The sequence below is a fragment of the Coturnix japonica genome, chromosome 5, assembly GCF_001577835.2.
Source record: "Coturnix japonica isolate 7356 chromosome 5, Coturnix japonica 2.1, whole genome shotgun sequence".
Lineage (NCBI taxonomy): Eukaryota > Metazoa > Chordata > Aves > Galliformes > Phasianidae > Coturnix > Coturnix japonica.
In genome coordinates, this window is record NC_029520.1 from 39,390,086 (window position 1) to 39,413,535 (window position 23,450).

At 40.9% G+C, this 23,450-nt stretch overlaps 1 protein-coding gene across 9 annotated transcripts in view; it reads right to left on the reverse strand.

The window, feature by feature from the left end:
• FOXN3 (forkhead box N3) overlaps positions 1–23,450 on the reverse strand; it is a 167,292-nt gene that overhangs the window by 11,937 nt on the left and 131,905 nt on the right. For 5 of the 9 annotated variants that reach the window (XM_015865304.2, XM_032444685.1, XM_015865298.2 and 2 more), the window contains exons 5-6: positions 14,765–14,830; positions 4,856–4,964 (exon numbers count right to left, since the gene is read on the reverse strand). In XM_015865304.2, coding sequence (XP_015720790.1) covers positions 4,856–4,964; positions 14,765–14,830 — 175 coding nt within the window. The remainder of the gene's footprint in view (positions 1–4,855; positions 4,965–14,764; positions 14,831–23,450) is intronic. The other 4 variants (XM_015865299.2, XM_015865301.2, XM_015865302.2 and 1 more) reach the window with 2 other exon arrangements.

Genomic DNA, 23,450 nt, shown 5'->3' on the forward strand with positions numbered 1-23,450 from the left:
TTCCTTTAAGCAGAAGTAACTGTTTATAGACACAAGAGCATATAATCCTACAATGCTTTGGCTTCTGTGCTGCACAAGTGACATGTTTGGTTTATTTAATCACTCTTGAATGATTGATTTCAAGGTGTAATGCAGTAATTGCTCTACAAATTTGAAGTTAAAATAATGGTAAATAACAATGTTGACTCTTCAAATAAAATTAGGCACAACAACCATTCTTGTGAAACTCCAGTACTGATGAGCAGTAGAGGAAATGCAGTATTACTAGTTAAAAAAGAAACAAAATAGTTATTTTAAAACATAATGCCACTGAGGTACCTAAGGCCTGTTAATGCCGCTTTTGGGTATGTGCACTTTTGTTGGCTTTGCATTATATTTTATTTCAAAATGAAGGAAAAGCGGTAGCTCTGCCAGTGTGGATGCACTTCCATTCTCTAGGAAACTGCCTTAGAAACCTGAATGGCAAATTTAAGCATCCTTATTCATCCCAAATCCTAAAGGTTTTACCCGCTCCTTAATATTTCCCAGCAAAGTAGTGGTGAACTCTGTTTCCCTCTTTTCTACCTGCATCTCAGGTGAATTTGCTGGCTAATGATACGGGATAGGGTTTCCATTTGGCCACTGAACAGACTGCAAAGCCTTGTGGACCAAGGCTAGCAACAAACATGCAGCAACAACTCCAACAGTAAAAGGAAATTAGTTGGAGCTAAAAGCATCAGCTCTCCTCAGTTGTCTAATTCAGTGGGAAAAGCAGGATTAGGACAGAATACAGAACCAGCAGGTTCTGTATTAGTAAAGAAAGAATTCACAATCCAATCCTACTTTTGATGGCATCTGAATCTTACCAAAAAGTGAGGAAGCATGCCTACACAGTACAAGTACTGAAGGCTAAAGTGCCACAAAGCTTGGGTTCCCTGGGAGCCCATCCAAATGCTGTTAAAATGCCTCTGTAGCACAGTGTACATTCAGAGCAGAGGAAAACAAACAAACAAACAAGGCCTATTACACAAATATTGCCAGGGATATTCAGCAAAATATCTTTTGCAGACTAACCTGGACCAAACGTCAAGGTCTGTGCCACACAGCTGCTGAGGTTTTCTGTGGAGTGAAATACCACTAACTTCACCTCAGGGGATTTGCCCAGTGCAGGCAGGGAAGGCTTAGCAGGTCTACAGTGCTGTGGGAAGGACGTGCACAGACACAATCCATGCATGTGCTAAAGAAAAGCAAGGCAGTTTACAGACACCATGGAGAGAGGTTTCTGCTGAATGCACTGGCATTACAGTCCAAATAGCTCTCCCAAGCTCATGTTCTTCCAACATGGTGTAATTGGCACCACATTATGAATTCAGAACGTGATCACATCTGACAGAGCTTCTTGCACCTTGCCACAATGCATGCTGCAGATGTTTTGGGCATTTACATAGAGACTAGGCCCACTGAAGTGTCTGCAGAAGTCCTCCTAGAGAAACATCTAAAGGATATTTTCCAATTTTACATAGTAAGGACAAAAGCTCTCCTTTAAGGCACAGTCAACTCCTTGCTCATGTAAGCCACTACTGGCTTTGCTTGCTTTCACTGAATACCTTTATAAGTCAGTATTTTATTTTCTATGTATTCAGAGTACCAGTGCTTGTGCTTTGAGATTCACTTGGAGAACTGCATGGTGACATGGTCTGCCAAAAATACACATGATGGATCTCATGTAAGAGACACACTACACACTGCACAGCTTTGAAAGCGTTGTTTTCCCCTGCTGTCTTTGGGTGGGTCTTAGACTTGTCAGCCACAACATGGAAAATATGGATGATAAACAAGCTAAAAGTGGTGTGAATAAAGCAAATAAAAAGCTACTGTCAGAACAGACCCAATTATGCTCTGCTGTGGAGATTTAACACCAGTGGATGATTTTCAAAGTAAAAACAGTGTGGGATGCCTTTTCCATTCGTAGATTAGTTTGGAATGAAAGGCCTATTTGTGCAATTTAAGCCAACATAATGTTGCCCTCTTCATCTACTATTCTCCATTTATAGCATATAATATATCTAGCATATCAGAAATCAGTGATATTCTGATAGTGATAACTGATTTCAATGTCTGTTAGTTATGTCCTGTGGTTCTGGCCTCCCTTCTGAATAACAGATTCATCAAAACATTCTGCTTAATTACAACTGCAAATTTAACCTAAGATCAAACTTGTTACTCTGTTTTGACAGGAATGGCAGTCCGCACAGCACGGTAACATACTGTAAGTTATTTGCTTGGTAACAAATCCAGCTGCACAGACTTTTATCTTTCATTTTGCTGTGTTCTTCAGCATATGACACAAAACTGAAACCTAAGTGGAAGCAAAGGACAGAACTAAATTAGCAGAAACCTGATTTATGGCTATTCATTCAGAACATCAGAGGAACTTTTCTCCAGAAAATACACAATTGAGTAAAATCTTATTGGAAAGAAGGTGCCTGAACATATAGGCTGAAGGACACAATTTCTGCAGGCTAACTGGAAAATCAGAGTACACCACTTGCTACGGCTGCCCACCAGACCTGCTGCTGGTGAAAGCTGGAAGGGGACATTTCTGACATCTCCTGCCAGCCTGACCAGTGCAACTCCCTCCACACAGGGAAGGCAGCTCTGCATAAGCAGTGCTCCCACCCTTCAGAGCAACAGAGGAAGGCTGCGCAGACACTGTGATGAACTCCCTCTGCTGTACATGATAAGCAGAAGTTGTATGGATTTCCATGAGATGCCACAAAAGCTCAGCACAACAGGCTCCTTTTAGCTGTGCATATCTGAAGAGAGGAGCAACAACCAAGAAACAGGATGTTGTTTTTACAGTAACAGAAATATTCAGTTATCAGAGGTCTGGATGATGTTTTAAGAGGTACCATGCATCCCAACTGACCTTCCTAAAGAAATTCTGAATCTTAATATCCCCAGTAGGCACAAGACAAAACTGTCTTCTGAACTTGCTCTACTGCAGAGAATCCCTCAACTTATCCAAATCTCACACAGCCTCTTCCCTGCTCTCTCAATCCTCTCCTTATTTATTTCCAAGAATTAGAAGAGAAGACACTGAAGAAGCTCCTAAAGAAGAGCAGACATCATGCAGATCAGCAATATACTCCTAGCAAGCTATTTCTAATATTGCCTAAGGCTGGAAAAGAGAACAAAGAATTAGAAATATGTCTGCGTTAACAAATTACAAATGCTTTTCTCTGAGACAGAGCAAAAAGAATGTAAGCAAGGGAAGGGTAAAATCCCTTATCTCCCAAATCTAGATTAGCAGGTAGCTGGTGAAGGTCCTGTTCTATGTGCTGACCCCCTCTCGCTCCAAAGAGAAGAGCTCAAAAATGTATAACTTATCTATATGCAGCCCTACAGCACAGCAATTTGGAGACGTCTACATAGAAGAGTTTTTGAGTGGCCATGGATGGAAAAACAGATCTGTCTCCTCCTTAAGTTAGACCCGATTACAGAACAGAAAGTCTCCTCTTCTTAAGGAAGGGCCCTAAGCTGGAAGTACAGATAAGCTCCATATTCAGAGAATATTCAGACCACTGCATCTTCTGTTTAGCTTGGTCACTTCCTAAGTACATGGATATATACAACATACAATCCAGCAGTCCCACAGCTCTGCAGTCCCCACTGCAGAATACAAGTCCCAGCCAAAGCCAGAAGCAAAGCCCTGAAGATGGTTGCCCTCCCCTGCTAGCAAGACCAGACTGCAGGAAAGTGAGATGGAGAGAAACTGCAGACCTCTGGGGGATGACCTCCAGGGCTGTATCTCTGCAGCATAGCAAATATGAAAAACAGTTGAAGCAGCTGCCCATCAAAGTCTCCCCTTCTCTGCATTTTTAGTCATCAAGATCACATGAATATTGGAGGTTTTCTCTGTCTCCATTTTTTGGATGTAAAAACTGCCCCCAAAGAGCAAGACAATAATTATGTAAAGAGATTAAAAATAAAGTGCAAATGGAAAAAAATCCCAAGTAAATAATGATGGCACAAGTAGCTATCAAGCTCCTTCATTTCACCACCTTGCAATCACTTACCAAGATCAGTGTGCAACTGGAACAGCCCAGCAAAGCAGCACCAGCACTGAATATGAAATCCCACCCAGAACATCCAATTGCCTGAGCTGGAACGGCTTTGACCAATAATGTGAGGTTTTTTTTTTGCACTGGCAGCACACTTGACTGAATTATCCTCTGTTGTGACTGACTGAAAACACAGCTACACCTGAGGCAAATTGTTCGTGCAACAATAAACCATCCCTACTTTAAGTAAAGCAAAGCGCTGAACCACAGTTCTTATTGCCATCACTAGATGTCCCTTAGTGCCCTGCTTTCTGGGAAAAAAAGTCGAGGATCTTCAAACAACGTTTTACCCTTGAATGTCTCAGTATAACCTTGAAAAAGAATCTGTAATGAAAGAAACCATCTCACAAAGACCTACATTAATAACGAAATGACAGCTATAGGTATTTAATCCCAGAAAAAAATAATCATCAGGAAACTGTCTTTAAAGGAGAATGGGGGCAGGAAAACACATCCACACTAAGAAAAAGAGGTCACCCGGGGAGCTTCTCACAGAAAGCTGCCTTCAACTTGCTAGTGAAAACAAAACGAGGTTCTTTATAAGCCTGTATGAAATAAGACAGAAATACCATGACTATCTTGCAAAGAATGACAGCCCATGTGTTCTGGATGGCAGAGGGTTTCTTTCATTTAAAATCTCCTAAGCATTAGCAAGCAGTAAATTTTCCCATGCTCCAAGCTTATGAAAATATTACAATTTCTGCAAAAATAATAATTTATTCCATAAAGATCTCACAATGAGCCAATCTTACCTTACTGCAACAGCCATGCTTCCTATAGGGCTGATTGGCAATGGCCTGGCTCCAGGAAATATTCCTCTACTCAGAACTCGAGCTCCATTCTGTATCACCCCTGGAGGAACTGAAAAACAAAAAGAGTATATTTTTTCTTTTAAAGAAAACATCAGCAAAGTGTGTGAGCAAAACATGAAGTTAAGCTTTTCAATGACTTGAGAAAACATCGGAGAGGCCTGTGTAGTGCACTGCTTACCTTCCAGCATCTCATCTCAACTCTTGTGAATGCCATCCGACTTTCAATGCTATTTTCATAGCAAATATTTTGACAGCAACTAGTGATAAAGTGGCTTACGGAAGCCACTGCCTGACCTAGTTGCTGCAGATCATTCCTTGTACAATCAAATCACTGGTTTTATAATCACTGTTCTTCTGGGAATGTATGTGCTGAAGAGTCAGAAACAGCTCTGAGCACAGATGTAACATCCATTTACCATAAGAAACAATGACCCTTTACAGACAAACAGAAGGTAAACAGCCAGTAGCAAGGTGCCTGCAGCATGCAGCCTGCTCTCAGGCCTGAGTGGGCGGCACAGACGCTGCCCACTGGGGATAGAAGGTTTCACTGGGGACTTCACACTGGACTGGGCATCAAGCACTGCAGCTCTGGCCAGTAAGAATTTAACCAACATCTGAGTACTTCATTTCTACAGAGCTGCTTTTCTGTGTCCTCACAATTTTGTTCTTCCTCCTTGGGCTGCAGGACTCCTGAACACACCAGCACTTTCCAGGGACTTAACTGCACAACTGTTAAGCCCCTGCAGACTGAACAGAAACTGCTAATAGCCTTCACTGAAACACGCTTCTTTAATGTCCACAGTCAGTTTGTTTTTTAAATACTTACTAAAAGTCAGCAGCATTTGTACCATACCTTCCCCTAATGGAGAATGTCTGAAAGGACAATGATTACCATTACTGTGTATGTGTTATCGCAAACACATAGATGCTATTAAAAAAAAACATATTAAATAAATATAAACAGCTACGGAATTTTACTTTCAAAGGTTGCACTTAAGTTACAGAGCGACCAAAAAACTCATTCAGCCTTAGAATCAAAGTACACACTTCACGTGTCCAACTTCAAATGCTCATACTCAAAAATGTTAGTATGCTCTGAGGCAGAGAAACACATCCAGGCCTAGAAACACATTATTTTTAAGCTGCTGAGGTATCTATCAACACCAAGCCAGATCCATGGGCCCCTTCCTGCCATCCTGATGCTCACCTTGCTTCATTACAGACCACAAAGATTAGTCCTGGGAAAATAATCTTCTTTTCTCCTGCTGGTGAGAGCACATCACCCCTTAATCAAATCCTGCCACTGTGTGATACCCCCGTTGCTTCTGAGAACCTCTGAAGAATAGGTCATTTATATTTAGGTGCTTAAGTACAGACTCAAATGGCCAAAATTACAGAACCTACTTTGTAACAACCAGGGTCAGCTTTCAATGACCAAAATAATTTTAAAATTGCTTTTTGCTATTTATACTTCACTACTTTGTGCACATTTTCTTCCAGCACTAGATTATGAGCGATCGATCGTGTACACTTTGCTCAAGGCTTTCAGTGTTGCTGTGTTTGGGTTTGTAGATAATACAGAGGAATGTTCTCCTGCTAATAACTCTGCAGCCTGAGTTTTTTGTTTTATTTGTTTCAATGGCATAACCTTAAGAAGGCCAAAACAACAACACTATAAAAGTGAAGTGTTCTGCTCAAGGATATGGCTAGCAGAAAACAGACAGAGAATGGGCAGATTTAAGGTAACATATAAACTTGCTGAATATCTAAAAGTCAACAAAAAGACGTAATTTCCAATAGGCATTGTTTCCCAGCAGGCTTACAAGAGGGACAGATTTCATTCTGCACTACATAGTACAGTTTCTGTGCATTTACAAAGTCCCCTTAAAAGAAATGAACCAAGAAATTTGACCTAGAGAGATATGGTAATTTCATCTTCACTCAGACACAAACCATAGAGTTTTATACTGAAACAAACCATTTAGGCATGCACACACACACTCACTTGTCAGTTAGCTATGTGTGCTGACTAAATAAATATACATACACAACTTCAAAGCAAACACATTGACAATCCTACGGCAGGAAAAGGAGCAACAGACTCCTTGATGTCCAAACTCTTCTTTCCACAGTGACTTAATTATCCCGGCCTGTTGGCAAAGTTAGCTGGTATTTATCATCCCTTCTTCTCTTCTTTCTCCCTGTTTCTGCCATACTGACACCTCCACTACTTTCAGAAATCCTGTTCACTCTTACCCATCACTTCTCCAAAACCATTGGGTCACGTCTTTTCTTCTCGGCTTTCTCAGAGTTTCAATTTTCTGCCCTCTTATGTATATAAAGTACTCCATGTTTTGTAGCTTGGAGTTTGTATTTATTAATATCCACACTCACACCATTCCTCCATCCATAAGTCACGCTGTGCTACTTGGAAATAACCTCTTCAAAAGTTGCACATTTAAAAAGATTCCAGTCTAAACACACATATTCTACCTCTTCCCTCCAGTAATTAACAAATGCCAAGGAGAAGAAAAAAAGGAAAAATAAAAAGAAGTTTGCCGTTCTTTGGAACTATCCCCAAAAAGACCCCTTGACACACTGGTACCTATTCCTATATATGAAATTCACCTCAGTTACTCCTGGTCTTTTCAGAGTTCTACCCAAAAACTTCCATAGTACTGCTAGTGCCAAAAGAAGCCTTAATTTTTTCTTAAATACACCACAGCTTTGAATATTCAAATTAACACTTAAAATTCAGTAATTATTTCAGCCTGCAATAGCAGTGATACTGGTCCTCATTTCTCTGTTTCCCCAGACCCCCTGAATTACAATGCAGCAGTACGGCTCTATCACTAGTTAAACTATGTAGACAAACAGAAAGCTGCGTACAAGGGATCAGCCACAGGAGGAACCTACACAGTGCAGTGTATCTTTCCTGTAAACATCTGGAACCAGAAAAAAACATAACTTATAGGTAAAGGAGTTTCCACGGCATCCTTAACATGCAATAGAAGAGCAGCAGTGATCAAAACAAAGCAGCAGAAGAAGTTATTCATTTCTAGGTTATCCACACAGCCAGCGTGGCACTGTGTGACTGCTACCCATTGCTCACACATCTCTACTTAAAGAAGGCGTTTCAAGCAGCATCAACAGCCATCCCTCCAAAGATGACAGTAATTTATTTTAAATTGTTGATACCTACAAACATTCCATAAATACATTGTCCCTGCTACCCAGATACTATCCCTGCATTCGCACAGGTTGTACGAAGATGGTTACTGAATATACAAGGAATTATTTTCACACGTTGGCACTTTTGAAAGCTTGTGGATTATTTACTGGAAAATACGTAGAGCTTTCAGTCCAAAGATACATTTGTGCCTTCCTAGCTTTAATTAAGTTTTGAAACCTTACTTTGAGGTTAGTTATTTATATTTTGGATTGAAAATTCAAAGCGTGGGGGTAGAATAATTTAAATCGTATCAAATATCAGTGCTGGTGTGTACTAACATCTTACAGTCCAGAGTTCTCTTTTGCAACGCTTCTTTAACCAAAGGCACGGGCAGGTTACACGGATCCACATTCCTAGGCAGAAGTGTGAAATGTAATTTACACCTTTTCTGTGTGAGCGCCTAGAGATGGTGATGCCTGAGAAATACAACTCAAAAACACAGTGCAAAAAGATCAGTGCACCTCTGTGATAAAACGTTTCTTCTTTCATAAAATGTTCTTAGTGAAACTTGAAGGGTCTGAAAGAATAAAATCATTGTTCACCTTTCAGCTTCCATCACTGCTTTGTTCTGAAGGAGGCAACGGATCTCATTTCACTCTCAGAAAACTTAAAACCCAAGAAATATTTCAATTACGGTAAACAGAGATAAACAATACAGAGAATTTGCCTCTAATCTGCTGTGTTCAGGAGGCAAAGGATTTGTGATCTTACTCTGCTCTGCTGAAATTCCACAACAGGAACAGAATTTGGTGGAATTTCACGTCTCTGGTGGTTGACTGTGAAGATACATATAACATCATAGATCAGAGCTACATCTCTGAAATTCTCCAAGGGGGAAATAATCTTCCTGTCTTTTATACTCTACAGCAAACTTTTACATTAACAAGTTTAACAGACAATAAAGTAAGTGCCATGTGGTAGAACATACTGTAATCAGAATCCATCACAATGTTAGATAACGTTAAAAAAATCCAGCAGAAGCATACAAAAATCCAGTGCTGCTCTGCAGACTGTACCCAGCAGCCAAAGGTGGAAAATAACATGGTGGCTGTATGACCACCCCACAGCTGGTGCAGGACTGTTCCAACTCAGAGCGTATCCTTAAGTACAATGCCTCAAATTGTGGGACTTCTTTCAACACAACCCTTGGCAGATGACACTTTACAAAGCACGAAGGTGGTATCCTGATGGGACAGACTGGTTTCTCTGCCTCTCCTGTCATCGTGTGGCACACACATTTATGTCAGCCTCTGTTCCCTGAGACATCTCATGTAGCACGGAAGAAATTACTATAGGCAAGAGATACCAAATTTCTGCTAATATCTGTCAGCTTTAGCTTCTTTCTGCCAATTCCTCTTCCAGGACAGCATTTAGCAGAATACTTTATCTCAGGCTACAAGCACTGAAAACAGGAAATTGCTGATGATGTGTAATTGATGGGACATCAGAAATTGCCAGAAGCAAATACTATCTGCAAAATTCATAACTTTATTCACTTCAACTCTCTTATTCCAGGCATAAATTTGATACCGTCTCCCTTACAAGTTCTATTTTACTATTTAAGAGAATGCTTCTCAGAACTCACAGATTCCACAATCTGCAGCCCTAACAAACTGCACATTGAGGATGCATCCAACCCTATAACAAACGAAACTTACTGCTAAATCAAAATGCAAGGAGCAGGGAGAAACTATATATCAGAACAGTAAGTTCTCTCTCCAATTTCATTTCTTCACTTTAGTGACATAATGCTGAAAAACCAGAAGTTAAGAAACAAAATCTGCATTAACAGAAGTTGAGGATGCCATTCCCCTCAAATTGAATGGAATGGAAAGTTTCAACCCAATGAAAATGTTTTTCCAATTTTTGCTTTGTTACAGAATTGTCAGCAGAAATAGCTCTATGAAATACTTCACTGTTTATGATTTATCATTTTTCTGATACAAAAGGTAAGGCTGGAAGCTGCCTCATCAGCTACAACAAGTAATTTGTCCACAAGCCTACAAACAGAACAATAGCAGTTAGCAAATTTCACATGCAATAAAAGCACTGAGAAGACAGCACGTTCTATTTGATCCTATTCGCAGGATTTCGTTTGTTCTTAAGACAATTTTATATCCTTTTTTCCTTCATTTCTGTAAATATATGTATTCCACATATTCAGTCCACTTGCATTCGCTTATAAACTGAGTTTCATTGAGATACATTTTTATTACTATAGAAGCAGACCTTTTTCAAGTATTTCTTCTTATCCCGCCGAATTTAAGATGTACTGAATGTATTTAAGCTGGGTTACAGATACTTTGAGAGAAGAAAGGTTTCCAAAACAGGGAGGTGTTGATCTCACCCTTGAAAAACGTTTTTGAACCGTTTAAAAGGTGCCTAGCAAAACTCCGTTCTCCTACCTTCCCAAAAATCCTTAGCAGAGCATTTCAGCCTCCAATAGGGAACCAACTATAAAAACATTGCCATGAATTATCCTGAAGGCTGTCACTTTCCAGCTAATCTAGATGAATAGAAACAAACAGGATGATAAATATTGGGTGCTGAGGGCGCTCTCTTGGATTTTCCTGCTTTCCTCCCAACCCCTATCTGCAAGCAGCTTACAGCTGTGTGTAGTATTAAATTGCAGCTTGGTCAACATGCTTGCGTTGGTATGCAATTCCCACATCATACAGCAACATGCAAAGGACTACTCCTGAATTCAAAGCTATGTCTGTGATAGCTGAGTCAGGAGCTACTCACATTAAGTTTAATACTTTGACCTGCTGTGTTTCACCAGCACTACTATCAACAGCAGGTTATGCACAACTACTTTTTCTTGCAAACTGAGCAAACTGTTTCAAGTTCACAACAATCCCCCCGATCAAAAAAGTACTGCTACTTAAAATGCTAACATTGACTTGAATCTCTGGTATCCAAAAAGCACTGCAGAACCACTGAACGCTATGTCCAGACTCTGCATGGCAAAACACAGTTTGGCAGAACTAAACAGCATGCCAGGATGATACAGCTCTGGAGCTGAGGACAACATGTCGCTGTAAGTGCCAGCTGGTAGCACTCACATCCAAGACACTGCTAAGAAGTGAAGTACTGAACATCCCAACAGTCATACAAAATAACGCCAGGGCTTCACTCATTGAGTAGCTGCAGCTTCCAGACAGAGCTTCATCACTTGTTTGCAGCTTTGCCCTTGGCCTCTCTGAGAGTCGGATTCCCATCAGAGCACAAAGGCCCAGCCACTGGGCACAACTTGCCCACAAGGAACCAGCCAAAACTGAGTCCTCTCCAGGTAAAAATACATGGAGGTATATGCAAGCTGCGTATCCTGGCATGAATATTCACGTTCCACTACTAATGAAATCCAAAGTATTCATAACCTGTGATAGCTGCTACTAAAGGAGGCAGGTGTTCCTGTTTTTTGTTGTTTTTTTTTAAATTATTATTATTTTTTTATTTTATCTTTTTAAAGCGTAATCAAATAATACAAAACTTGATGAAATGCAAGGACTTTTATAAACTGAAATAAACAATAATCATTAAAAACATGTTCCTACCTGCCCCCTCTTGGCGTATCACACTAACCTGCCAACCTGGACAGGTTAGAAAGCCAACATTACTTTGTCAACAACCCAGTATAACTGCAATGCAAACAATCACTTTCATAAGTCTATAAAGCAAAACTTCCACAAACCAACACAAAAATCCAAATAGCAGCGTTTTACTCTCTTATTTTGCAATTTTTTTAGCATGAAAATGAAAGCATGGTGTGATTGAAGCAGATGCTGAGCAAATGCTTGTACAGCTCACACACCATTTCATGATTTCGTATAAAAACAAACGCTGATTTTAAAATTCCTGTCTGGCTGTCAGCAGTCTCTGAGATGTTCATAAAGAATTTTAAATGGCCACTTAAAACCTGAAGTTAATTAATCAGTCTGTTACAGGGAAGGGCTAGTATACCCTGGATTTTCTAATGCCACCATGATGGGATTCCTTTCTGACAGATCACATTAAAAGAATACATTCTAATATGACTTTGAGTGATGGCTGCATCTAACTTTATCCCCAATACACTTTTAGCACCCACACCATCCAGAGAAGGAGATACCTTCAAAGTAAAAAGCCAACACGCACAATCATCCATATAGGCACAAGTTCAGACTGTGCCACGGAGACATCCACAGTTCACAAAGACGTTTTACATGTTTTCAGGACAGATGAACACCTTAATGGACTGGGGTTTTAAACTTTTGGACTTGCCAAGTTGTTACACTCTGAAATTACACTCAGGCTCTGCCTCCATCTGACTATCTTTGCTGCTGAAGGAAGTGGCACTCTGGTAGTCAGACTCTCATACCCAAAGACTGTTTTCAGTCAGTTCTGAACCCTTGTGGTCAAACTGTAAGCAATGTCCCTCCCTCTTCAAATCCCTTGCAGGCAAGCTAGTCTTCAAAGCAGGGGCTAGTCTTCAAATTCTGCAGCCCTGATGAATCGAGCACATGCCTGATAGTACAGTCTGATACAACAAACAGAAACCCAAATCTTCAAGACACCAACCATTATCTCCACAATTACCACACTGATAGTTCACAGGTTAATTTACAGAGTATTGTAGTCACTAGCTGAGCAGAGAATGAATTGTGACCTTCCAAATGATGCTCAGGATCGCTATGAAATCTTTATAGCCTACTTGCCTTTTATTTGAAGATTATTTTTAAATGTGATATTTTCATGTAATTGTTTCTTCATGCATGCTAGTAATTAATTTAAGTTGCCTAAGATGTTCCTAACATGGTAAGTAAGGTAAACCTCACTGCAGTTCATAGGGTGGGCTGATTTACCGTCTCAAGGATGTGTTCGCACACAAATATTTTGCTGCAATTTGAAAGACCTCTGAGGTTATGATCAATGCTCCTAATCTTTTTTTCTGACTTCAGCCAATTTCATCTGATATTTGGAAGGATTCCTGAGCATCTGAGTAGATCCCCATGTCTTTACACCTGCCTTTAAGCCACAGAAGAAGTCCTTGATACTTCATGACATCAGGGAGGCAGAAATAGGAATGAAGGAGCCACTTTCCTGCTTTCACCTCTGTCTCACTTTTGACATTGCGACACTGACACAACAGCCCACTGGGGAGTTGACTGGGAGGTGAGATATGCCAAGTTACAAAAGGTTACACTTTTCTTCCTCAGAATGACCTCCACAAACCTCCAAATGTGTTTTCTCCATCCTTTTCTGGGCACAGCGTTGTATTTCTTCCTCTGTCCCTCACACATTCACTCTTTCACTCCTTTTTATCCTGTTTTATATGCCAAATTCTGTTACCCATTTTTTGCCCACAGCTCTGACTTACTTAAATTTCTTATCGTCAAAAGATCGCTCATTTCATTCCCTGTTAACCTCACCAGTACCCTCCTCTCCTTGGTAAAATCTTTCCTTTTTCCTACTCACACAAGGGGCTGGAATTGATTGCCCTTTGACAGCCCACAGCTCCTGAAAGCTTTGAGGGAGAGGAGGGCAAGGACCACCCTCTCTGGCACGGACAGGCTCTTGGTACATCACAGTGTCTCTCCACAGGAGCCTCTCAACAGATATTTCTCTGGCAGGGTCACAAAGCAGGCTGACAATAGCTTTCCTCGGTTGTGCAGGAGATGCTTTGATGGTAATTGACTCTTCCCCAGGCAGAATATCAGAGTGCGAACCAAGGCTTCCCCCGGAATGTGGATTTGGTTGCATGAGCTAGAACAATAGTGAGGCTAGACAGGCTTTATAATGGCTTCTATTTTAACTTCTGCCTTCATTCTTTAGAGCTGGCTGTCACTTGGCATTACTACCGTGCTTGCTGACCAGAGATACGTTTGTTTTCTTATATTCCCTGCTTTTGTGAAGTGATATTCTCCATGGATTCCTCTAATACCTCTACTGAAAGCTCTCTGGGATAGGATGATTCTTCTACCACGAGCACAGTCCTGGACAGCAGTGGCCAGACCATCTTCAAGGCTTTGCTAATATACAGAATCAAGCCCTTAGGTCTGGTCCCAGAACAAGAACGATTCTATTGGCAGGAAATCAGTCCTTTCCTCCCTCCCCGGAGCCTGCCTACTGCCTTGAAGCAGGTAGTGCAAAACAGCAAAACGGGCAGGAAGTGTGCGAGGAAGGAGCTGAAACGGTGCCCAAGTGAATGGGAAGTATCCAGATGGCTGTGGTAACTCACACGATGGGAGTCAAATCAAAACAAAATGAAAACAAAACCATATGCCATGTACCCTTCACTCCCTTGCTCTCTTTCTCTCTCTGCCTTCCTGGCTGTTGCCCCAGGTCTTTCCATCAGTATGGATAATAGCATGTTACTAAATTATGTGTATGTCATGAATAACAATAACCCCTCTTTTACATTAGAGATTATGGATTACTATTATTCATGTAACAATGAATGTAATAGGAAGCACAAAATTATACTCATGTAAGGGTCAAGGAAGTGTAAGGGTCTACAAGAGAAGTAGTATTTCTTCATTAAATCCTTCTTTGTATCTGGTACACTGTATACTTATAGAAGAGAATATTAACTTTACATGTCTATGTTGCTATAGGCTATAGAAATATCTACTCACAACCTGCTTGTATCTCAGAGGGAGTATTCAAAAGCATCATGGCAGTGGCAGCATCAATGTCAGGATCTGGAAAAATCAATCAATAAATACATTATTTACAACTGGGCTAATCTTTCTGCCCCCGTTGCTAAACTGTAGGTTCAATCGAATTTCTTCAGTGAGATGGTACAAGAGCTCATTATTCAGATGGCTCTTTGATCCCATGTTGTATTCACCCCCAAACTTGCATATAATCTCCACACTGCCACTAATCAGAGCACAGTGAGGAATGTCAACAAACCACCCACGTGTGTGCACGGTGGCACATGTCCAGCCTTGGTTAGCCTCACAAATTTCCTATTTAATTTTGTGAAGAGCATTTAGATTTCATTACAAAGGATCTGTGAAAGCAGGTGCAACATCAGAACTTGGAATCAACACACTGAGATGAGCAAACAGGACGGTGGGAAAGCATACGGAAACACCTACACCTGAGCATGTAGAAGATGACGCTTGGTCTTCTTGATTTGTCAGAAAGGATTTCAGCCGTGTTTGAGAAAAGACTGGGATTAAAACTACATCCTAGGGAAAAGCAAAGGCAGCACTTCATCCAAACACCAACTTACTTGCATCCTCATCCACTGTCACTTTAATATAAGCAAAAATCATCAGCCGGCTGCTGTTGTTGTTAAATTGGTTTCTGAATCCATCACCAACAATCAGTTGACAGATGGTAAGTTATAGAGCTAGAACAAAATATGATCCTTTTATAACTATATTCACTTGCTCCACACACAGCAGCACGGCTGCTATGGAAATGCAGGTAGCTATGACAACAGTAAACAACCCAAGAACGGCCACTGAATAAGCTGAAAAGAACATCTGCCCCAGCAAAGCGTCCCAGCTGCCCCGGGGCGCAACTCGCTAATCGCGCCGTGATGCCGTGTGACAGAGAAAGCCGCCTGTGCCATGTCCGAGTAAATGAAGTGTGCAATTGAAGCAGACATAAAAACGCACACCCTTGCCGACTGCTGCCTCTGTGCCACTACACAGAATTACTAATGAGCGCGGGTTTGTTGTTTTTATTTTATTTTTCTCAGCTTGTCAGTGTTTATACTAAATTACATACCAAAAAATTCAATTTACCGCTAATAGCTCCACGGCACTTTATTTTGGCTATTATGTCAGAACATTAGTTTTCACTGTTAGAAAAAATATATATTTTGTGTATCTATATATTTCAAAGCTATTTCTAGAAGAGTAGTGTGATGAGGAGTAAAGCCCTGAGAGTTATTAACAACACAAACACCACAGGCAAGGTTTTAACCATTAAGAATATGAGGGCATTTTTTATTAGGTTAAGTATGTACTATTTTTCCATGAAAATGCAGACATGAATACAATTGTAATACAACTACTCTATTATTTAATTGCTAAAGCAGTAAACATCAACAATGTGGTAAGTGCAGAACCGAAATCAGAGTAGCAGAAGAATAAATCAGTATAAAAGTTGCCCACATACTGAAAAGCAGATACTTGTCAGAGTCCTGGGCAAGACGAGCATATTCTTTTCCAAAAGCTACCAGCAGACTTCTCATAAAAGCAGCTCTACCAACTTATGTCCATTTTCAACCCTGAAGATAGATCTAGAGCAGTACTCCTGCTGCAAGCATCCATGCTTACAGGCTGTTCCTACATTGCATTTTCTTGTATTACTTTAAACAAAATCCCACTTCTGGATAACACTTTTGCTGTTGAAAGAATAGATGGACACAACCAGAAAAGAACACATTTCCTACCATCTTTGGCTTTTGTTTGGGTAACAGACTCAGAGTTCTGATATAAAAGAATCACAGAATGATGCAACCATTTTATCTTGACAGGTGTATTCTTAGCATTCAGACCACTGATGGCACCACCGTGGTTTCGCAATGACTTCATGACGCTAATATAAGCTGTTTACAACACTCCCTTGCATCCACAGCAGCTGTTTTCCAAAGCACAACCATGACTCAAGCTCATCCACACCTGCCATGGTGCCCGGCTCTGTTTATATGGGTATGCTCTTGAGGAAAGCAGACAGCATAAAGGCTCTCAGAGGCTTTAGGTAAGGGGGGCTTGAGAAACGTACTAGCAGGATGAAAGACAACATGGTTTGGGCCATCTTTCCTCAGACAAAGGGAAAGAAGGGACTGCTTACACTGGAGGCCTCAGCCAGATCAGAGAATGAACATGTTACGTTTGCTCAAGGAAGAAACCTGTGCAATACCTGTGAGGCACCAGCTGAAGACAAGGGCTGAGGCCAAAGACAAGGAATGTGATTGAAGAAAATGGCCGAGGCCAGTCAGAGCACCCCACAGCAACAGACCAAACAAAATGGTGCAGAAGTAGTGCCTGAGGGTACAACAGAAGGCCAGATCAATATTATCCTGGGTTACGCTTGTAATCTGGAGGTGCAGTTCTGAGAAGGATATCAAGAAGAGTGGAGACATAATCAGGAGTAGCAGCACGGAAGGAAGGTGAAAGTATTTGGTGGTTTCCAGCTCTGACTCCTGCTTCCCATCAGTGCCCCCATGACGATGATCCCTTCCCAACAGACGGGATCTTTATGAAGTCTTTTCCACACAGATCCTCCCACATCCAGTAGCCAGGCCAGACCTTGTGTGCCAACCTGACCAGCACAGTAACAAGCATTTCTCCTACCTGCCTGCCCCCATTTCTGAAGCTTGTGGATTTCAAAGCTGACATCTCTACCCCACCTGAAGTGTTTGTGATCATCGCTACAGCTTTTGAAGTTATTAACAGTGGGTGGTTAGTGAAAAATGATTGCAGGAACATCTTTCCCTAGGAAACCAGGTTAAAAATAACTACATTCAAAGTTTTGGAGCTAAGAAATTTAAATTAATATTTTAATGGATGCACTTCGGCTTCTTTTTGCTAATTAAAATAAGTGGAGAGTTGACTCAGTACACAAACTGTGTTTCCATTTTTTGCTAGAAGAAAATAGAAGGGGCTCAACTTTCCCAGTGAAACAGGAAAGAAAGGAACAAAGAAGAGCAAAGATTGGTGATATTTGATGACGAAGGAAGAGTCAAAGTCTTAAGCTTCTCACATCAGACTGACTAAAAGACAGTGACAAAAAATTGCCAGCAGCCACATCCTCCCTAACAGATAACAGCTGTCTACTTACTCAGCACTTCACTCTGCAACCTGAGGTTTAACTGCTTGGTCCCCTACTCACCAAATGCCATTGGCAGACTATCAGAAAGGACCTGGAAGAAACCTTAAGCATTTATATGAACTCATGAAGCATGAAAGCATACATCCCAAAGCCAACATGGTGTAGGAGCACCAATACCACTGTAGTATCTCCATCAGCAGCGGGAGCTTAGTACAATTTTTGCTCGCAGTGCTTTCAAAGACAGAACTTCCTTTGAGGAAGAGAACATCAAAAAAAGGGTAACTCACCAGATTCATCTAATCCTTCAAATCCAGCCCTTTCCAATTAAGCCATAACAAATATTAGAGCGACACAGCCCCTCCTGATTTTGCTACAGGGTATTTACTTCTACAGCTACACTACATGGTTTTAAAGAAAACAGTAATTTAGGCAATTCAAACCAACCATGGCCTGAATTTTCATGCACAGATGCCTACAGAGAAGCACTTAAGATGCATTTTTAGGTACTACTAAAATGTTACTGCCAACTGACGTAAAAAACGCCATTAGTAAACAAACTGCACCATCTGTACACCACAACCATGGCCATACTATCTCATCAGGAAGGAGTTTATAAGATCTTCTTTTAATTTAAAGTTACTACATCTAAACCAGAACTATTTTTGTATAGAATTTTACTTTACCACTCAGTGTTCTAGCTTTCAACCCCATCTGCTTCTACACTAGCATCCTCTGCTGTCATTCACCATTCAAAACCACTACTCTAGCTGGGATGCACAATACTTACTGCCACCCTATTCAGAAGATAAAGTCTCGTTTATTCCCTTTCTATGGGATCAGCCTCTATATTTCCTGCCTCAACTCTTAGCAAAGCCCACTCCTGTATCTTTTTTAATGGTTTGATTCCTTGATATTTTCAGTTTTCACCTGCAGGAAAACATTGCAAAAGCAATGCTGCCTCCCACCTTTTACCTTCAGGCTTATTAAACTGCAGGAGAGCAAACATCTGCTTGTCTCTGTTTAACTTTTTCGTTAATAGATGCTCTATTCCTTTTCTAGATGGTTAACCTTGGTATGAGTGAGTCTAGATCAAAAACTAGTAGGGTGAAGGCTTTTTTATATTTGTTTTTTTCTTTTGCCTAATGACAAAGTAAGAATATAATTATTTAAACAAAACTGCAATGTGCAAGAAAGAAAGAAGATACCTGAACTGTAAACACTGTAACTTGGTAAAACTCCTTGGTGCAGGATGTCACTGAGTCCACTTCTGAAATATTTAAATAAGGTTGAGTAAAGCTCTTAAAACAACCAGAGTACTTATAGCAGTGTACAGTAAACTAACAGAAACCAGAACCAAGACCTTGGGAAGAAACATGAGATTATATTCTTATAATATCATACTCACATATCAGCGCACAAAAAGACCAAAAATATGAGTTCTAAAGGCTTACTATAGAGGTCAGGAGGAAGTTACTTCACTAGTAATACAAAACAGGCATAGTGGTGCTCCACTCCTTTGAAAGGATCAAATATGAGACACAGAAGAAAGAAGCTACAGGTCTAAATGAGCCATTATTTTTTCCTCTTTATAAGTTCATTTCTGGCATTGCCAAGTACTGCACAAAGGAATCTGAGAAAACAGATAAAGTCAAATTTTAAGCGATACAGAGCATTTGAAACAAAACCCTTCTTCCTGCTCCTCTGTTTCATTAAATTTTTATCATCACAGATGTAGACACACAATTTCCGTTTTCTAACAATATCATTTTATCAGCTGAAAAGCTGTGTAAACAAACAGTTATGACACATGTTCTTGTTAAAAAGTATTAGTTTTAATAAAAAGAAGGGTAGAAGAAAGAGTTAAGGTCTTACACACGCCCAAACTCACAGAAAGGTTCATCTATCACTAGGAAAGCTGTATGAAGCCAAAATATACCATCGCAACTTTTCATCTCAGCAGTAAAGATTAAGATCAATTAACTGTTAAAAGAAAGAGTAACAACGATACATATTTTACCAGTGCAAGACAAAAATCTTGCAGAGACAGATGACTGAAGAGGTATCAGATATACATCTTCTATATAAAAATGGCACATAGCAATACATTCTCTGCTCAAAAACAGGGGAGGCGATTGCTTTGTTTTTATTTAATTTTAGAAGAACTCTTCTGTTTGCTATGCATTACTGCCAGCTTCTTTTTGACTGTTTCTAAGGATGTGAAAGTAAAATTTACCCTTTGCAAAGGCAACAATAACATCTTATGCGACTACATCCAGCCTGTGCAGCTTGTGGTACTGAACAGAAAGCATCAGATGGAGAAAGCAATAGCCATGAGCCTACCACAGCAGAGGGAAGGGAAACAAGGGAAACAATTTGCTGATCCATCGTGGACTTACCTAATTTGTAAACAGGAATTTCAACCATCTCCTTAACTGACTGCTGCAACCTCAGTTTCTACACTGGAACATGGGATTATGAGGGCTTTGACTCCTCGCAGCCATGAGTTTGCACACACACGGAGACACACACACTCCCAGTTATACAGATACATATGATCTCTAACTGGGAGATCAGTGTCACCAATGCTCAAGCTTTCATAAGGTTCCTGCTGCTAACAATGATTTTTCCTTCCAGTAAAGCTGGAAGACAGATGGCAGAAAGAAGCCCTCTATAAAACTGATGCCATTTGAGACCAAATAAACTATACCTCATTATGCCAGACAAGTATTTCTTTTAAGCATCCATTTCCCTCTCATGCTATTTTAAAATACGATTGTGTCCATCTCAGACCAGCCACAGACCTTGAGAAATGCATTTGCCTTCAAGCCCAGCAAGCACCAAGTATGCTGATGGGAAAAGATTCGCCACTTCTTGCACAGCCTGAGTGACCCTTGGGAAATGCTTGTATTTCCCCCTTCCTTCCTTCAGCCAACAGCAGGAAAAGGTGGCTGCTATGAACTTCACTGCAAGGCATGTCCTCAGGAAGGCTTCACCCCAGCAACCCATCTGCTGGAATCAATGACAGCAAAACACATGGTATGACAGCAGAAAGTTGGGAAAGGCAGATAAAAAATTCTGCCTGGGATTCAGGTTTCAGTGAGCAAAATGTCATATAAACATGGAAACAGTGAGAAAGGCATTTCAGTGATCTGAAAGGGAAAAAAAAAAGCTACTAATAATGAGGAAAGGAATCAGGCATGTGACACTGTTAAGGAGAGGGTTGGATATATTATATCTAGAAAGCCAATGCACCACAAGCAACAAGAAAAAGATGAACAAAAAACCCAACAGCTAAAATAGCTGTGCGCTAATAAAGCAGGCAGACTGACATAATGAAAGAGGATCTCTAGGTACTATTGTTATTACAGGAAAATTCACAAACAGAGAGGAATAGCAGTTACTACTGAAACAGGTGTCAAAAGGTCTGTGCTTTTCAAGGAAAGGAAAAGCTGTTTTTATATGGTAGGATACTGTCAGGCAGTAATGAAACAGCAGACTTCAAAAATAAAGAAAAAAAGAGAAAATGGAAAATGTTTAGATTAAAATCATGCTGTGAAAAGATGGTCAAAGAAGTATTCTAAGACAGTGACAGTGCATCTGCTCTTGAGCTCTTGCACTAGATGTAGATGTGGATAGAGCACTGCATCATTAAAGAAATGGGAATTATGTCAAGACAAGAGACTAACTCTGCAGTGTGGAGTAGGGAACAAATGTTATTAGCAATGGAAAGGCCAGTTATTCCTGGATGTGACAGCTGACAAGTTTCTTTATCCACACTGCTGAATGAACAAGAATAGATTCTTTTCTGCTCTTTTTTCTTAGGTAATGAGGACAACTTTGGAACAAGGGGCCACAAATTGATTCCACTTAGAAAGTGGGAAGAATAACAGCAAGGCTAATTTTGCTTTAGATCTATGATTTCAAAAGACAAAGTTTTGATGAACAGAACGGTTTCTCTGGAAACTTTGTAAGACACAGTGACTGAGGAATCCCAGACTTCACCATGGAGGAGATCTGCAATTTCTGTAGCTCAGTGGGCAAAGACCCAAACCTGTATGCTGAGAAAAGATGGAAAGATTCACTTATTCATTCAAAAGAAAAAGCCAGACAACTGACAGACTTGGAAACCTACTTCAGGAGAGTAAACAGAGAGCCCAGCTCTCTACCTACACAAACCCAAGGAACTACCAGGATGATGTCTGACATTCCCAAGACCAGACCTTTTACATTCTTAATGACAAAGCCAACTTGAAAAATGCTGACCAGCAAAGCTCCGAACACACAGAATTCAGGCCTATCAGCATCCAGCACATGATAAGCTCCATGCTGCTGAACTGTAGTGGGATCACAGAATGGCCTGGGTTGAAAAGGACCACAGTGATCATCTATGTTCAACCCCCCTGCTATATGTTAACCACCCGACCAGGCTGCCCAGAGCCACATCCAGCCTGGCCTCGAATGCCTCCAGGGATGGAGCATCTATAACCTCCTTGGGCAACCTTTGCCAGTGTCACCACCCTCTGTGTGAAAAACATCCACCTAATATCTAACCTAAACCTCCCCCATCCACCCTTGTAAACAGTCATACCCCTTCTTGTTTATATGCTTCCTTCAAATACTGGAAGGCCACAATGAGCTCTCACTGGAGCCTTCTCTTCCCCAAGGAATGCCTGAACCTAGATGGCCATCTGCACCTGAAGGACAGCAGTGACAACTGCAGCCTCACATCTGAAAGGCAACGTGATCTTGCCAGTTTGCAGTGGTGATGCAAGCTCAGAGCTATCATATACAGCCAGTCTAAGCTCTGTGGCAGCTGCCTTAGGCATCTAAGCATGACATCTGGTACAATGAAGACGAGTAGGCCTCTGGCAACTTCCAGTCACAGCACCTCAACTGTGACACAATGAAGGAAAGCCAGTGAGCAAGCTGTGTGAGATCTGGTTGCAGGCAGTCTCACCTCTCTGTGCACTTATTTCTACAAATAAACTTCTGCTCAGACTCTTGCCTTCTCTCTTCTGCTTTCCTCTGTAGGGCAGTGGAGCAGGCACAGGTAGAAGGTGCTGCCAGCACCACCAGCTTTGTATGCAGGGAATGTGGGGAATCAGGTGAGGCTCAATGCCCTACAGCTCATCTAAGATGGTGCATAGGGGCTTCTTCGAGAATGCAGGAAAGGTAAAGAAAGTTTGCTGCAAGCCCAGGAGCTCCCTCCCAGGTGTATGCTGCAGAGTCTTGGATTACAAGGTGTGGATGTAGCAGAGCAGCCAGAACTGCCACCAGACGTATGTTTTAAAAAAGCCCATAATGACAAACACAACCAAAAAGCAGGTACAGAAGGTGGGCATACAGTCTTCCTGGGCTCATCTCCACACTACACAGTCATGAACCCAGCACAGGCTTGCCCTCTAACTCTAGATTATATCTCTTGTTTCCAGGGAGAAAGAGAGGATAAATGGAGGTTAGTTAGTGTTAATTCTTGAGAAGCACCATACCATAGAGAACAGATCACTTTCTGTTTGTAGAATAATG